The 17562-nt window shown below is 39.2% G+C and overlaps 1 protein-coding gene across 3 annotated transcripts; it reads left to right on the top strand.

The window, feature by feature from the left end:
* The first annotated feature begins 475 nt into the window (after positions 1–475).
* kcnj16a (potassium inwardly rectifying channel subfamily J member 16a) lies at positions 476–17132 on the top strand. Of its 3 annotated transcripts, none has more exons than XM_058405591.1 (2): positions 476–596; positions 14449–17130. In XM_058405591.1, the coding sequence occupies exon 2, from the start codon at positions 14458–14460 to the stop codon at positions 15571–15573; it is 1116 nt and encodes a 371-aa protein (XP_058261574.1). In that variant the 5' UTR covers positions 476–596; positions 14449–14457; the 3' UTR covers positions 15574–17130. The 3 variants fall into 3 exon arrangements, with proteins under 3 accessions (XP_058261574.1, XP_058261575.1, XP_058261573.1); XM_058405592.1 differs by lacking the exon at positions 476–596 and adding an exon at positions 3210–3230 and having other exon boundaries at positions 14449–17131; XM_058405590.1 differs by lacking the exon at positions 476–596 and adding an exon at positions 13053–13220 and having other exon boundaries at positions 14449–17132.
* Positions 17133–17562: the final 430 nt, after the last annotated feature.

The raw sequence follows: 17562 nt of genomic DNA, 5'->3' as shown, positions 1-17562 counted from the left end.
AACCCCTTGATGATCAACAGCAGGCATGTTTGTATGATCTAACAGTAAGTCAGCCATGTTGTTGACTTCCCAGCCCATATTACTCCTGCAATACTTTCCTTCACCCTCATCAAAAGTAATCACATTTTTGTTTTGACAACTGTAACTGAACCATTTCCTTGTTTTCCAGCTACAGTTCTTGAAATGCCTCAGTTGTTCAGAAAGGACAGGTTATTGTGTGATGAGGACAAAGTGTAATATTAGACATAAACAAGCTGTGCAGGCACATGTTTGTCTTTAGTGCCTAAGATTCAAAAAAGAAGTCAAATTTTCTTATTATTTTTAGAATCTGATGGCATAGAAGTGATTGTCCTCACATAAGAGATTAAAGGTGAATACACACACACACACACACACACAGATGAACACATGCGCGTACACATGGAGAAACTTTCACCCTCTGAGACATGTGAGCCAGTTTCTCAGTAAAGGTACAGGTGGGTTGGTTCTTTCACACATTCTTGCCCAATCCAGCCTCTGCTCTTGGCTGAGATTGAGTGTCGTTTTGCATACAGGTCCTAAACACCTCACAATCTGCAAGGATAGAAACAGCTCAGGTAAGCTACTTCTTCTCCTCTCAAAAGGTGTGTGTGTTTCTATGCATTTTGATGTCTTCGCAACAACAAAAACAACAACAAAAAATACAAAAAATTATTTTAAAGACACTACAAGGACATGAATAAGAACAAATCAGCCAAGCAATAAAACTGTCTCAAGCATCAGCTCGTGGCCAAAAAATTGACCCACGGCCTTATTAAGCTGTGGATTGTGGGTGCCTGGCATTAGGAAAATTGTGAGGTGTGGTTAAGAATTTGTATCCAGCAAATACTCAGCCCAGACTTCCAACACCCTTCTATATTCTAGGGGTTTGTGGTTCCTATTTTCTTGTTGGAGTCAGGCTGGGAATCGGATGTGGTATATTTGTGTGTGTGTGTGTGTGTGTGTGTGTGTGTGTGTGTGTGTGTGTGTGTGGCAAGCAATAAATGCCCTTTCTTGGTAGGCTGAAGGCCATGGGTGGATTGCCTTCAAGATGAAATGACACAAGAACAGACTGCATTTTAAACTATTTAATCACAGAAAGTCAGTCACTCAGCTCAGGGTCTGAAAACAAGACAAGGTTTTTGGATTGACTTATACAAATGTTGATATCTTTAAACCAATAATTGTAATATTTAGTGGTTTGGATATTAATATATCAGCTTAAAGCAGCCAAGTGCTTTACAGCATTGTAAAAAATCTTATAGCAAAATCATTTTTTCCCCATTATAAACAACCCTAATTTTTCATACAAGTGATTTCTTTTCATACACCATAAATCATAATATCAAATTCCAAGGAATGCCACAAACCAGCTTGTGTTCTGAATCATTCACTGACATTCATCATTGTTTTACTATTCTTTTTTCTATTTTAAACATTTCTTAACCATTCGAGTCTGTGTGTGTGTGTGTGTGTGTGTGTGTGTGTGTGCATGTCAAAGTACAGTCTAGTTGTCTAGCATAATTACACGTCTATTGACCTACACTGATTATTTTATTTTATAGAAAATTAACAAAACATGTATAAGCCAAAAATCTCGTAATCTTGCTTAAGCAAGTCATTTAATAATCCTAAATAATATCAATCTACTGAAATAAAAGAGATAAAACACACATTAAATAAACATTAAATTACCAATTAACACACTACACTTTATTTAAATCAAGATGATTTGAGATGTAATTATATGATGAATGTGGGCATTTAAGTATCCTTATTTATACAGTTATTAATTTTAAATCAACAGTGTATTGCTGAGACAACAGAGATGAAGTGAGATATGATGAATTATCTGCTTAATTTTAACCTCACAAATCAGTACCTAACAGCTTGTTTTTCTCCTCTTCCAAGCCATGTTATGCAACCACTCATTTGGCTAAACATAGCCTTTACGTCCTGGTGCATGGCATCCTTTTGTTGGTGAAACTTTAGCTAAATAATGTGCACTTGACTTCCAGAGCAGTGAAACAGTCAAGGTCAGAATGGGTGAGTTAGGACCTTGGGCAAATCACGGCTTGGTTTTAGTGTCGGTGAACCCTGAATGGCTGGAAGAATGTTATTTGTGTAAAGTGGGCATGTAATGGACTTGTAAGAGCCTGGAGCAGTACAGGAAACATAACGGCAGTGCTGGAGCACTGAATGCTGCCATATGACCCAGATGACCAGGAGCTGAAGGCCATGTTCCATGTCACTTCGCATGAGCAGCAGGGTGTAGAGAAATCAAACGCAGAAAATGGCTTCATGGAAAAATAAAGGGGTGGCTCATGCATGCATTGATCATATAGATGTTATAGATGGTATAGAATCTTCCTGAAGCACTACTTGTTAATGATGATTTGTGGTATGGGTATAGAATCAGGTCTGAGAGAAAAAGGGAGAGATATTCACATTGTGTCTGTGTGTAATTGTGTAATGTCTGTATGTGCCCATATACAGTATGTTTAAAATGGACTCAAAGTCATACACCTCAGCCTACACATATTAAGACTGCCCTTATGGAAAGTAAGAAAATAAAGAATTGAAAGAGACGATAGTAGATACACAACCCAGAAGTACGTAATACAAACCTAGACTAAGTCTATGAGAAACACAGACTCTCAGCATGCCCAATACCAAAGATCCTTTGACCCAGATCAATGATTGTTATATTTAAACATTAACAGTAAAAAATAACTAGACTAACATCTCCCTAAGCAGATTGAGAAAATCTGTGAGACCTTCACCTCTATCCCGACTAACCCTAACTTACACAGCCAGGATTCAACTACTCCTTCACTGTCTCATTTCTCAACCATAGCAACAGAAGACATTCTGCAATCCTACCACCTGCCCACTGAATGAAATCCCTTCCACAATCTTTCAGACCATCTCACAAGACCTCCCACCCTTGATCACCACAATTATAAATTGTTCCTACCAATTACCTTCAAGAAAGCAAAGGATTTTCCCAACCAGAAACCAGCTCTGGATCGGTTAGATATCAGCAACTACAGACTGCTATGCTGATGATACACAACTTATCTTCTCTTTCCCTCCCTCAGTTACCATGGCATCTCTTCAGATCTCAGCATGTCTGATAGACAATTCATCATGGATGGCAGCTCATCAGCTGTAATTCAATCCCAGCAAAACCAAACTGCAGTTTATCACAGGTGATTTATCTTCAGGTTAGGATCATGGAATCTGCCATGAAAACTTACTGATCTCCACTGCTCACAACTTTGGGGTGACCATGGATAACCAATTTTCCTCTTCCTCTCACATTGCTAATTTTTCTCCTTTACAACTTTAGAAGGATTCTGCCATTTTTACCCACACAGGCTACTACTGTGCTTGTTCAGTCTCTTGCCATATCCAGACTGGGCTTTTCCAACCATCTCTCACGGTACAAGGCAGGTATGCATCAAGGTATGCTCTTCTCTGTTCTGGCACCAAAGTGGTGGAATAAACTTCCCCTAGATGTCCAAACAGTTGAGTCACTGGTTCAACTAGAACTTATTTTTTTCCTTTTCGTTTAACAAAACAAAACAAAAATATAAGATTCTGTGTGCCACATTTCCTCGCAAAAGAGTCTTGGTGTCATGGTATCCTTAGTCTCTGACCGAGTGAACCGGTATTGATGTATTAATTTATAGATACTGGATAAGGGCATCTGCCAAATGCTGTAAATTTAAGTTTGTAGACACTTTTGACACTTATGGCATTTGGCAGATGCCCTTATCCAGATGGAATTACCTTTATCTTATTTCTACAACTCTGAGAAACTTATGTTTAATGGCTTTGCTGAAGTGGCAGTTTGGCAGTGCTAGATTTTAAAATCACAGCCTTACAAAATACTACCCACATGTGCTTCTGACAGGTTTGAACTAAAGCCACTTATTTCTAGTGAAGGAAATCCAGAATGCTACAGCATACAAAGACATTCTAGACAATAAAGTGCCCCTAACTTTGTGGCAAAATATCATCCACTACATCATGTGACATCATCCAGTTGCTGTTCAGAGAGGTTACTAAACATGGAGATTAATGTGCTACAAGGGGCACGACAGCAAAATTGACTGTACTATCTGAGTGGGAGGGAATGGCTCATTCTCTCTCCTGTCTATCAGAACAACACGAACCAATTGTGATCATCTGTGTGCTCATGTATGCAGAACAGGACAGATTGCATGTTCACCAATGTGTCTTGCTGCCCTGTGATGCAGCATCAGCAGCAGTTTGAAAAGATTTGGGAGCTGACTTCACATCTTGGGCGTGGCAACCCATCTGCCCCACTCTTCCTTGCTGGCATCATCATGATGTGATAGAAGAGAGTTGGTAGCTAATGGCAAGACCAAATTAGGCAGAAAATGAATATATGGGGATGCATAGAATTATACATCTCAGAAACTACATAGCAAATTCCTTTTAACTGAGCAATATAGCTCATCTCGGAACAAATATTTCCTCCAGGCTGTCAGAGCTATTCAGTAAAAACCTTGCACTACTCCTCAAAATAATAGAAGACAACCTAATCCAATGGATGACACTCCCAATATCAATCATATTGAGGTATTGCAACAATAAAAAGAAAAAAAAAGTCATTCATTCCAATTTTACGCCTTTGAAACCTGAGGAAACATAGGAAATCACTGTGGCCAATAAAATAAAAAGTCTGACATGGTATAAAACTCCTAGTTAAAACATTTAGCACCAGACCTAAATGGTTTGAATTTAAAGCACTTAAAGCATTGCCAATACTGGGGAAAGGATAGACTACACTGTATTTATGAAATGCTTCACTTGAAGTAAAACTGAAGCTGTTTAAAAGCTTAAGATTCCAATCACTAGAACAGAGAATGATGACTAGTTTCAATTACGTGCTGCATATGCCCAAACATTTAAGAGGTTAGTGATATAGCTGTCTTTTATTATCTTTAAATGAATTTTGCTGACATTTTTTGGTAAGTAATGAAAATCAGTGTGTGATTTTTGGCAGTGTGATGTCTTTAGAACTTGTGGCTTTTTCTTGTAATTTTCCTTCTTGCACTGATGTCTTAGGACATCGTGTTTTATAAAGTAACGACTCCTACTACAGTTAGGTTGGATTTATCAAGTAGAATTTCCTATGCATATAAGCACGATAAAGTATTAAATGTTAGAACTGCGAATTTCAGACAAAAAATGTTCTAAAATTTCACCATTTAAAAATAATTAACAAACAGACAGCCTGTTAGCCTTGCAGGACCCAAATAACGATATACTGGATTAAAAAATTAAGTCTTGGGATAGAATAAGGGGGTTTTGAGCAGCTCATGGGACACTCACATTTTATTACATTAGTCCTTAATGAATTTTAAGCATGTAAAGAATTACCAGAGAGTCGGCTCAATTTAAGCTAAGTGTAAGGATGCCTTAGGGAACACAGTAAAGGTTTTGTTCATTGAGAGACATGCATTTTCATAAATGTAACAAATTGAATTAAATTCAATTAATATACGGTTTCCCGCTTACCTCAAATGCAATTGACCAGTCAAGAGACATTTGGTGTCTGAGAACTTTTGAGGGCTTCTGAAGAAGCTTTTAGGCATAAAAATTATTACAGAAGTCCTTTAAGATGTAGTCAAGCGGCTTTATTGTCTTTTCAACCATATATAGACTGCTGCAGTACACAGTGAAATAAAACAATGTTCCTCCAGGACCTTGGTGCTACATAAAGACACAGAGCTATATAATACAACACAGAACAAACAACTAAAGGGTAAAATGCATAAAATGCATGTGTGCAGCCTTGCATATTATTACTGTATGTGATAATCCCAATAAAACCTTGCCTAAGTTCTTTAATATACTGTGTGCTTTCCATCTCTGATTATAAGATGAAGCAGATAATTCCAATAGCAGTCATGCAATCACAAAAAAGTTTATTTCAGTCTGTTGACATGTTTCATTTGTGTATCGCCACTGCATGACCATATTTGTAGCTGTCCCCTGAGTTTTTCATGTAATCCTATGCCATCAACCTATTGTTGACTTTTAAAAAGTCCTGAACCCACCACATTATGCATTCTATTGCTGCGGATCTCAAATCACAACCAAAGATATCTTTTAAAATTCAATTCTTTTACTGCAACAGCAAATCATACAATATAGTGCTAGCTTAAGTGTCGCACTGGAGCTCTTAGGCTAAGCATTCAGCTACTACTTAGCAATGTGCAAACTGCATGCCAATAATGACTCTAACTATGGCAAGCAGTATCTCAGATGTGTTTAGGTGGTTTCAAACATTACGAACTGCATGGCTAAATCCAAATCAAAACTCTGCATGCTTATCAAAATCTGAAACCAGTCATCACCTTCCAGAAACACCTATTAAGTAACTGCAACTAACATCAGAATTACACATACAAAAGTCTGAACCCAACAGGGAAAACTCATGTACAGCATATGATGACATGTACGTCATTTACAGCACCTGATGACGCCATTGCGGGAGATGGGACACGAAGGTGATACTGCAAGACACCTGTTTACAATTTTTATAAATTTATCGCGCATCTTATAGACCTGTTCTATGTCAGCCGAAACACATTACCTTTACCTGTGTGCAGTGGGATGGATACCAGGCTGACATTCTGTCTATGTCTACTGAGACTATGCTCCACAATCTGGCAGCCAAAGCTGTGCCTCTGTCCAGGAAAAAAAACAGGGTGTACATTTATCAAGAAGCAGAGAGTCATGAACTGTGACCAGTTGTGCTTTCTGTCATTACTGTATACATATTAATATCATTGGTTGTTCCTAAATCAGGACTCTTGATCTGATTTGCACTTGCCAGTTTAGTGCCAGGGTGGGGTTAGCGTTTAGTACTGTGCACGCTACTAGCGGTTTGGCTGCTATAGATCTGTCTTTTGCCTGTGGATTGCACTTTGGGCTGCTTCCAGTTTCCATCTTTTCTGTTCTCTGCCCTGTCTCACTCCAGTTGTGTGTGGAGTTTCCTCGACCAGCAGTGGGCCAGAATTCTGCATTCCACCCAGACGACAGTCACTTTACGCCTCGCCAAGGCGTGTTAAGCCGTCAGAGTTCTGGATCAGCACAGAAGCATGGGGATGTGGGTGGCAGGAAGACAAGGCAGCCAAGCAGGAGTCTCTCTGTCTCAGCTTAGCAAGTGCTTTATATTAGATTACATGCTTTCACGTAAAAAGATCCATCTTAGAGATCCATAAGCCACTCTAGAGATAGATTGTGTCATTCATGGAGTGAAAATTTAATCCATTGAATCTCATTGCTGTGATTCGAACTTAATCTCCAGACAATTGGGTGAACATGATTTTGTTGTGCGACTTGGGAGACTAGTCTAATTTTTAAAATATGCTACACTAAATTCACAAGTACTTACAAAGTATGTGGTGGATACTAGATGCACCAACTAGTAATTTAATTAATAATTTAATAAACTACATTCATAAACAAAATTTATAAAGAATTTAATATATTAATTAGGTTTTTCAAGCCACCAAAATACACTATAAGACTGTGCTGAACACTGGAGGGTTTGGATTTATAATTTGTCAGCCCCTGAAAGCAAAGATATATTCAAGCCATTTTTAACTGCAAAGATATTATAAATATGTAATAAAACTGACAAAACAGCCCTCAGGGCATGTGATATAGTGATTCAGATGTGAATAAAAATGCAGCAGGGAAAGTAATAATTGTAGTAATGAGGTAATAATTATCCTAAATATGCCTCAAATAGCAGACACAAATATTGACTTTGGCATGGAATAAAAGCAAGGCTACACAGAATAGAAGAATCAGTGCCATGCAACAGCTAAAAATTCAGCAACCTGCCAAGATCATGCTTTGTTGCGAGGAGGTTTGTATCTCCAGGCAACTGATCTATTATGATAAATTGTATTGACAATGAGCACAGAGGAAAGCAATAGCGGGAAAGTAAAGAGAGTCGCAAATGGTAAACATTCCCAGATTGTCTATCTTAAAATAGACCTGGAAAGGAAGGAATGAGTACTCGTCAACTGAATGACAGACAGGAATACAACCGAACACATGAATAAAATTATGACAGAAGAAAAAAACACTGTGGAAAAACTATTGAATGAATTCTCTCCATCTCCTCTCACCACTGCCACAACACACACACACACCACACACACACACTCCACACTCACTCACATACACAGCTTTTGTCTCGGGACTATTTGTGTACCATTTGAAGTATCCAAACTTTTCACACTTTTCTAAAAAAGGGGCAAAAATATTCAAGTGTGTGTCCATCAGACAAAGTTGTCAAGAAAGGAGAGAGGGAGAGAGAAAGTAGAGACAGTCAGACAGCTTTTGATACATAGCAGACAATTTCGCTTAATTACCTCTTTCAACAATAAGAGTAGGAAAAGCAGGCGGAACATTGGGCACGCCAGAATCGGGTGAGTGAAAGGCCATGTGGTCCACTCAGAGGCAGCATGCCTGCATCTGAACACAGCCACAGAGCTCCAGTGGCGGCCAGCAGCGAGCATGGCCTGCTCATTTATCTGTCACTTCCAGGCACTGCTTCATGAGAGGAAATGGAAATAAAATTTTATCTGTGCGGCTGTAGTGATTCTGGTCTTGTGGCCTGGTATAAGGCCAGCTGTGATTGCAATCAATCACGGTTGCTCGAAATGAATCCTATAGCCATCTTAAATTTCTATGGGCTTGTTGTAGGAAATATATGTTCATGTTTGTAACTCTTGCATTGTTTGTGTGTGTATACCTACCTTTGGCAACACATACAAGCAAATGTGCGAAGGTGTATTTACCTTTGAAAAGCAGTATTTAGAAATACGATTAAGTTTGGATATGTTGAACACAGTTTCACTCATTTAACAAATATTATGGTGTATGTACCTACCTTTAAAAACCAGTATATACACGTATGAGCATGAGCATATATGTGTGTCTGTGCATACTTACCTTTAAGAACCACTATTGCACATATGACCATGTGTGTGTGGTACTCAGCTCAATCATTAAAGAATACAAGTCATAGGCAATGTTAATTTTAAAATTATATAGATGTGTGTGTGCATGTGTACTTACCTTACATAAGGTGTGTGTGTGTGTGTGTGTATGCTTGGTGAAATGTGTGCAAGTATATTGTGCACATGTGTGCTTACCTTACATAACACATAAATACGTGTGTGTGGAGGGGGAGTGGTGTTCAGTAAGCTCATTGAATGCTACAGGTCATAGGCATTGAACTTTCACACATAGTTAGTTTCAACAATAATTAAGGTATATGTGTGTGTGTGTGTGTGTGTGTGTGTGTCTGTCTATCTATAGCGGATGTGTGTGCTCATGCCTGAAATTAAGCCTAAACAACACGGTGCTATTCTGCCGGGGAAAGTCCACAGTCAGGGCAGTGATCCTGCACAATAGGCACTCACACTGTAACTTCAGGATAAAAACATTTCCACAATTACAGAACAATCTGTTTAAAAATGTCTGACTGGAAGCCAAAAGCTTTCAGTAAGTCCGTAGAGTAAGAACCTAGTTACTGCAATCTTGAAGGTCATGATTTCCGTCAAAACTTCTGTTGCTGACATATTAAATAAATTTGTTTATTATGCTTTTCTCTACTTATGACCCTTCACAAACACAATAAATGTGTGGCGGCCTTATATAGTTTCCTGAAAACTATGTATCTGTTACAATTTAATCAAGAGGATTTTATTGTCATTTCGACCATGTATTGCTGAGGCCGTATACAGTGACATGAAACTGCATTCCTCCAAGCCCCTGAAGCAACATGAAACACAGAGCTACATAAGACAACACAGACCTAGAGCTAAAGAGTAAAAGAAAAAAAAAACTAACCTACTGACAAAGTGCATTTGTGCATCTTTGCAAATAGACAATACAATAAACTGCAAGACATACATGAAGATAGCACCGTCCAGTCTGGTGGTTTGCAAAACTGTTGTAGCAGCATTTAGAAAAAAGTAGAGATGTAATGTGCAAAAGAAATTTCAGCTTGTAGCAGCATTAAAGAATGTTGAAAAAAACTGATGGGAAAAAACTGCAGTGCAAAGATCTATAGATTCGGTACCTTTTTCCAGATGGCAGGAGGGTTAAGAGTGTGTGAGAGGGGTATGTGGGATCATCCACAATGCTGTAGGTTTTGTGTGTGGTGTAAATGTCCATCAAGGAGGGAAGAGAATTGTATGATCTTCTTAGCTGTCCTCACTATCTGCTGTAGTGTCAATTGTAGTGCAATTCCTGAACCAGGCAATGATGCAGTTGCTCAGGATGCTCTTGGTGGTCCCTCTGTAGAACCTGGTCAGGCTGGTAAGTCTTCAGCCTTTGCAGAATAGAAGAGACACTGCTGGGCTTTCTTGGTGATGGAGCTGGTGTTGAGAGACCAAGGGAGGTTCTTCACCAGGTGAACACCAAGGAATTTGGTGCTCTTGACGATCTCCATGTAGGATCCGTCGATGTTCAGTGTAGACTGGTAGCTCTGTGCTCTCCTTAAGTCAACAAGCACCTCTTTTGTTTTGTCAATGATCAGAGTCAGGTTGTTGACTCTACACCAGGCTGTTAGCTGTTGCACCTCCTTTCTGTAAGCTGACTCACATTCATGCTGATAAGACCCACCACGGTCAGGTCATCTACAAACTGTGGACTAAGCACCCCAGCCTTGAGGGGCTCCAGTGCTCACTGTCGTGGTGTGGGAGACGTTGTCGGACTGACTGAGGTCTTCCAGTTAAGAAGTCAAGGATCCACTTACAGAGGGAGGTGTTAAGGCCCAGCAGGCTCAGCTATGAACAGCATTCGTACAAATGCATACTTTTTGAGACCAAGTGAGTTTCTCTTTACCAGGTGAACACCAAGGAATTTGGTGCTCTTGATGATATCCATGTAGGATCCATTGATGTTCAATGTAGAGTGGCCACTCTGTGCAATCTTGCTGATAAGATCCACCATGGTTGGGTCATCTGAGAAAATGATGTGGTACAGAGTAAACAGCAGTGGACTGATCACACAGCCCTGAGGGGCCCTAGAGCTCACTGTGGTGGTGGTGGTGGTGGGAGACGTTGAACTGATTGAGGTCTTCCAGTTAAGAAGTCCAGGATCCAGTTACAGGGGGAAGTGTTCAGGTCCAGCAGGCTCAGCTTTTCAAACAGGTGCTGAGGGATGATTGTGTTGAATGCTGAACTGAAGTCTATGAACAGTATTCGTACATATGTGTACTTTTTGTCCAGGTGTGTGAGGGCCAGATGGTGGGGGGCAGCAATGGCATGGTCTGTGGAGTAGGTGGGACGTTATGCAAACTGCATGGGTTCCAGTGTCTCTGTGGAAACAAACACGCAGCAGTCTCTCACCCACTGGAGTCAGATGTAGTCCAGTTTATTGTCCAGGGAGCAAAAGTTGGAAAATAAGACAGATGGGAGAGCGGGCCAGCTATGATTTGTTTTTAGCCTAGCATGGACACCCACCTTCTTGCAGCACTGCATCTTCTTTATTGCACTGGCATCAGCTGAGATCAAAACGTTTCTCCAGCACATCATCCTGCATGCTGGCTGTTGCTTGATCACTGTACTATATTAGCATCTAGCAGCCGTATATGTGAACACCACTTTCTCAGGCGTCCATGTACTGTAAAAAGTCGAGCTAAAAACTAGAAAAGTGTGGCTGGAATTCAGCCAAACAACATCTGAGAGATCTTTGGTGGGGTTTTCATTCTCAGAAATGATTCAGGCTTGGCATTATTTAAACTTCAAACAATATTTTTTTTATACCAGGACAAATGCAGTCACATTAAGTTATGACTAATAACAAATTATTCAATTTAACAGAAATTCACTGTTTAGATTCTGCTAACACCACATTCTTAGAGTCTGCTGGCTGTTTGTTCATATGTAACCTCAAAGTTTTGTCCTGCACATAGCCAACAGCTTCATCATTTCTGAATCACAGAAATTTCCAGATATTTCTCCTGTTATTGTTCTTCTTCAACTTTGCAGTATCTAACCTATTATTTAAATCTGCTGCTTCAAATTTATTAGTCATATTCAACCTTGAGATGTCGTCCTCTTTCCTGGGATAAACCAAACAAAAAATTTCCAGGGAACCTTAATAAGCTGATTTCCAGTCAATTGCATCCTTGGCCTTGGTATTTCCTATTTAAGTGTTAGCTATTCTTTACATACTAGAACAACTTGCTTTCAAAAAGTTGCTTAATAATGTAATCTAGTCATTTGCGTAATCAGTGTTGCAACATAAACAGTGCCGCATAGATTTAAAAATTAAGGTATGAAGAAGGAAGAGATTCTGAAGACAATTACAATGAAATAATAGAAATAATAGATAATTAATACAGATGTTGGATAATAAAACTGAAACACTGGCCAACACTGGTGGTTTCACACCTATATATGCGTGACCTGGTGGCCAATCTCCAATCTTCTTGATTTCACATTCCATAAGTAAGATCAGTCTGTGAAGGCTGAATTAGCAGAGCAATTGTACAGCTGTGCATAAAATATTGCAATCCACACAACATAATGAGAGACATATCAGAGTTCAAAAGAGGACAAATTGTTGGTGCGTGTCTCACTGGCACATCTGTGATCAGGACAGCAAATCTTTATCAAGTGGTATCATTACCATGGTTTCCAGGGTAATGCTGGCATAGCACCACAAGGGACAAACTAAATCCAACAAGTGTAACTGCCAGCGCAAGAGGAAGCTGTCTGAAAGGGATGTCCAGGAGCCCACCCAGACTGAATACAAAAAAGCAGCAGCCCAACTCACTGCAGAATTAAATGTGCACCTTGACTCTCCCTTTTCCACCAAAACTGTAAAAGGGTCAGTATTCCTCCATAGGGTCAGTATTCATGGTTGGGCTGCTATAGTCAAACCTTTGGTCACTTGTGCCAATGCAAAACATCAGTTTCAAGGGTGTGAGCAGCAGAAATCAAAACCTGGGATGTAGACAATGTGGAACATGCATTGTTTTCTGATGAGTCCAACTTCACTGTCTCTCCCACATCCAGGAGATTCACATTATGGAGAAACCCCAAGCAAGCTTACCATCTGGACTGTTGTGGGTCCAGAATGAAGCATGCAGTGGATCAGTGATGGTCTGCACATTTGCAGGGCAGGTCTAACAGTTTGCACTCAATCTCTTTAAAAGATCAAAATCATTTAAATGTTTTTGTTTTATTCTGTGTTTCACTTTATTCATTCTGTGAGTCATAGCTGACAATGAACACTGTATCCTTCACATGCATGTCAGACGCAGCATTTCTTAGAATGATTCCAATTAGGACTTATGGTAAGACCAACTGATGCTGATTGAACATTAAGGGCCCAATTCATCCTAAAGTAGGGGTCACTTTGAGTAGTGGATATAAAAAGTCTGCACAAACCTCTGAAGTTCTTTTACTAAAGTTATTCCTTTGTTGACTTGGATTTGTGCTTTGGGTCATTGTCATGTTGGAAGGGTGTGCATGTCTCAGAAACTCCTGGAACCATTCCTGATTCCACTTATTTTAATGGCCATCTGAAAGCCTTTTTTCCATTGGACCTGGTGTTAAATCACTGCTTTGGAATGGCCAGAGCCCCCTGACCACAAATCTTCCTTTTTTTCACCACAAACAACCCTCACCACCTGCACACAGGCAACACAATCACCATCAGCCCGTTTTAATAAGTGATGAATGCCAAGATTCACTCATTCATTAAACTTCAGTAAATGCTTTATCCTCATCAGGGTTGCAGTAGATCCAGGGTGTATCTCAGTAACACTAGGTAGGATGCCAATCCATAGAGGGGCAATTTCTTTGCACCATCTAAAAAAAACATGTCTGCACCATCTAAAAACATGTCTAGCTACTCTAAATGGCTGCTGTGTGTGAATTGGTGCCCTATGATGGATTGGTTTCCCATTCAGTGTGACGCTATGACCCAGACCAAAACAGAACTGAAGAAACTACAGAAAAATGAAACTAAATAAAAATGAATTAAATATGAATGAATCTTTAAATTTAAAACAATGAATAAAAAATGAACATCCTCTCATGTTTTAGAGTGCAGCACTATCCTTGTTTCACTAGCTTCAGACAGAATAATTACAGGCACCATACAGTGTTATTTGAGAATCATTTAAAACAGAAGTATCCAAGCCTGTTTTAGGAACATGCCAAATAGATGTCTTCAAGAGTACATGAATATGAGATCCAGGTGTTTAAGGCTGAACTAATGCCTAGTCTACAAGGCAGTAGATTTCAGAAGACACCCAAGGTTTAAACTGATGAAGGTCACCCTGTTACCCCATCAACAGCAATCCCATAATTCTGACATGAGTCTGTTTATATTTCCTTATTTTAGGCCAGCAGCATGAACTCAAGAACGGTGTATTACTCCAACGTGAAGGCTGATGATGGCTACTGCTCCACAAAGAGACGTTATGTGAACAAAGATGGCAGCTGCAATATAGTGTTTCGCCATGTGCCTGAGGAATGGTTTTTATATGTGACAGACATCTTTACCACACTAGTAGAGATCCGCTGGAGGGCCATGTTTTTGACCTTTGCCCTCTCGTATATCCTGTCCTGGCTCTTCTTTGGGATCCTGTTCTGGATTATCGCAATGATCCATGGTGACATGAGGGACCTAAACAACGAGCCATGCGTCTATGAGGTGAGAAGCTTTACAGCAGCCTTCCTCTTCTCTCTTGAGACACAGACTACCATCGGATATGGCTCACGCGGCATGTCTGAGAACTGCATGCTGGCCATCATTACTGTGACCATACAGGACGTCATCAGTGTCTTCATCGACACCTTTGTAATTGGGATTGTGGTTGCCAAAATGGCATCAGCCAGGAAAAGAGCACAGACAATCGGATTCAGCAATACTGCCGTGATAAACCGCCGTAACGGGCATCTGTGTCTGTCATGGCGAGTGGGTGACTTCCGTAGAAACCACATGGTAGAAGGAACCACGCATGCCCAGCTGGTCAGGCACACAGTGCACACAAATGGCCAAGCAGACATAACCTATCATGACCTTGAAATCCAAAACAGTCATGTCATTCTGGCCACCCCAGTGACTATCATCCACAGAATCAATGCCAGCAGTCCTCTGTATAAAATGAAACTGCAAGATCTACACAAAGACAGCTTTGACCTGGTCGTGACTTTCACCTACACAGATGACTGCAGTGGGATTCTACACCAGTCACGGACCTCCTACACTGCCAGTGAAATCCTGTGGGGTCAGCAGTTTGAAGAGATGGTGAGAGTTACTCAGAAGTCCTACAGAGTGGACTATGATCTCTTTCACCAAACAGCTAAGGTCCCACTGACAGAAAGCAGTCCTGAAGACTCTGAACTAAACAAGCATACTCCAAGCCATAAACAAGACCGACAAATAGGCTGTTCTCTAGCAGTGGAGAGTGAAGACATCTTAGGTCAAAACCATAATAGCATTACTATTCAAGAAAAACTATAACAAACCATGGTATCTATAGGACCTTGTAGTACTTAAAAGGGGACTAGATTTGTAAAGCTATGTATAAATACACAAAAAAATATGGTAAATTAAAAACACCATAAACAATTCAATACCCCTTGGCTATGTTAATGCCTGGCCATATACACATGTGGAATGTTAGATTACAGCGTAAGTCATTTAGTTTTTTTCTTAAAATAGAATTTTACAGATAGAAGTTGCAGACCACCATGCTCAGTTACCTGATTCCACAGAATCATGAAATATGTGAAATAAACCTAATTATTTGTGTTATTTATTACTTAGGCAATCCAAAGTGCTCTAGGACCAATCTATGGATTATGCTTTATCTATTAAAAAATAATCAAAACTGCTTGTCCATGTGCCTTAGACTCACACATAAGCACATAACAAATCAGCTTCTTTAATGCCATTTGCTGAATTATAATGTCAATATGGTAAGTAATGTACCAAAGCTAACATAACAGTGTTCTGCAATCAGGAAGATTTAAAAGTCTAACAGAATTACATTTTTACTTTTTCCCAGCATCTTTGTTATGACAATATAGCATCTATTCAGATGACACTGGAATAGCATTTATAACTAATGGTCTGAGGTGAAAATTTTGCATTATATGTTATCGTGTTTTCCAACAAGGAACTATAATTCATGCTTTTGTGGTCTTTTGTATAATGCCTACAATCAAAAGCTTTTAAATAATACGTGTAAATTTTATATTCATGAATGTGAGTAGTGACATTTGTGAGTAGAGACAATGAGGCTGACCCTATAATTAGTAGGTCAATTCATGATGTCTCTCCTTAAGCCCATTTTACACCAGACCAGATGTGCAAGCTTCAGTACCACTGTTGTCTTATGTACATTTCTTATGTGAAGTCACTTACAGCATGCTGGCAGAATAAATTATTATACTATATTGTGCTGGCTCTTAATCATGTCTGCATCTGAATTATATTTTAACTTAAATTGGAAAAAAAAAGCGTTTAAGGAATATATAAGGAATATCACACAACAGGACGTATGTAGTGTTATAGAAAATATTCCAGAACGGGGTGCTGTGATAAACCATAAACAGCTAAGAATTACAATATTTATTTATAAATTTTTTAAATGTTTTATAGTCATATTTGTTGTTGAATGCCAACACAAGACTCAGGGTAGTACTTTATAACTTATGAAATATAAAAAGGCAGCTATACACCACCATTTCCTCACCGGCCTCCCGGTTTTTGTTCCTTAAGTTAATAAGATGCAAGTCAACAAAAACTCAGCTTGTCATGTTGTGGAAAACCTGGAAAACTCAAACACCCATTGTCCTGAAGACTTTCCTGTGGAAGAAAATATACTGTTTGGAGACTCCTTTCCATAAATGTTAAATAAACTCCATACTTATTTCCTGCAACAACACTTTCCTATCCATTTATTATTAGCCTTAGATTGTGTGGATTGTCTGCCAAGTTACTCTGAATGAGTTGTTACCATAGGTGTGATCAGGTACAGTATTAAAACAAGCGCTTTCTCTACATGTAATTAAAACCTGTCAGAGCTGATATTGGAAATTAACTGACAATTTCTGACCAAGATGAGTATTATAAAGCTGTGGTAAATTTACGAAGTGGAGTTTCATGTGTATTCTTTCTCCTAAACTCCAATTATAGGAAAAACAGTCATCACTATTTATATACTTAAATATTATCTATTATTAATTAATATTTTTATCAAGGTCACATCAGGCTTATTGTGTAAAATGACCCAGTGATATCTCTATAACTGTAAGGTGGCAGATATGTCATTTGCAGTGGCGGGCCATACATTTCACACCTAGGCCTTCACTGGTGTTCTTCCTGAATTAATCCACCTCTATACCATTATTATTACGCCACGGATACTAATCAACCGTTAAATAGCAAAGTAAAAAAGAAATTAGGCTACAGTATTTCACACCTCACAAGGAATAGTCAATTTTA

Source organism: Hemibagrus wyckioides, linkage group LG13, assembly GCF_019097595.1.
Source record: "Hemibagrus wyckioides isolate EC202008001 linkage group LG13, SWU_Hwy_1.0, whole genome shotgun sequence".
Lineage (NCBI taxonomy): Eukaryota > Metazoa > Chordata > Actinopteri > Siluriformes > Bagridae > Hemibagrus > Hemibagrus wyckioides.
The sequence above is the reverse complement of the archived record's forward strand: the minus strand, read 5'-3'. Positions and strand labels throughout refer to the sequence as shown.

Bases quoted from the DNA above. Each gene is read 5' to 3' on its own strand.
- kcnj16a (XM_058405590.1), top strand. From the start codon at position 13,125: ATGGAGAAACCCCAAGCAAGCTTACCATCTGGACTGTTGTGGGTCCAG. The intron at 13,221-14,448 runs GTCTAACAGTTT...TCCTTATTTTAG, and splicing joins TCTGCACATTTGCAGGGCAG to GCCAGCAGCATGAACTCAAG.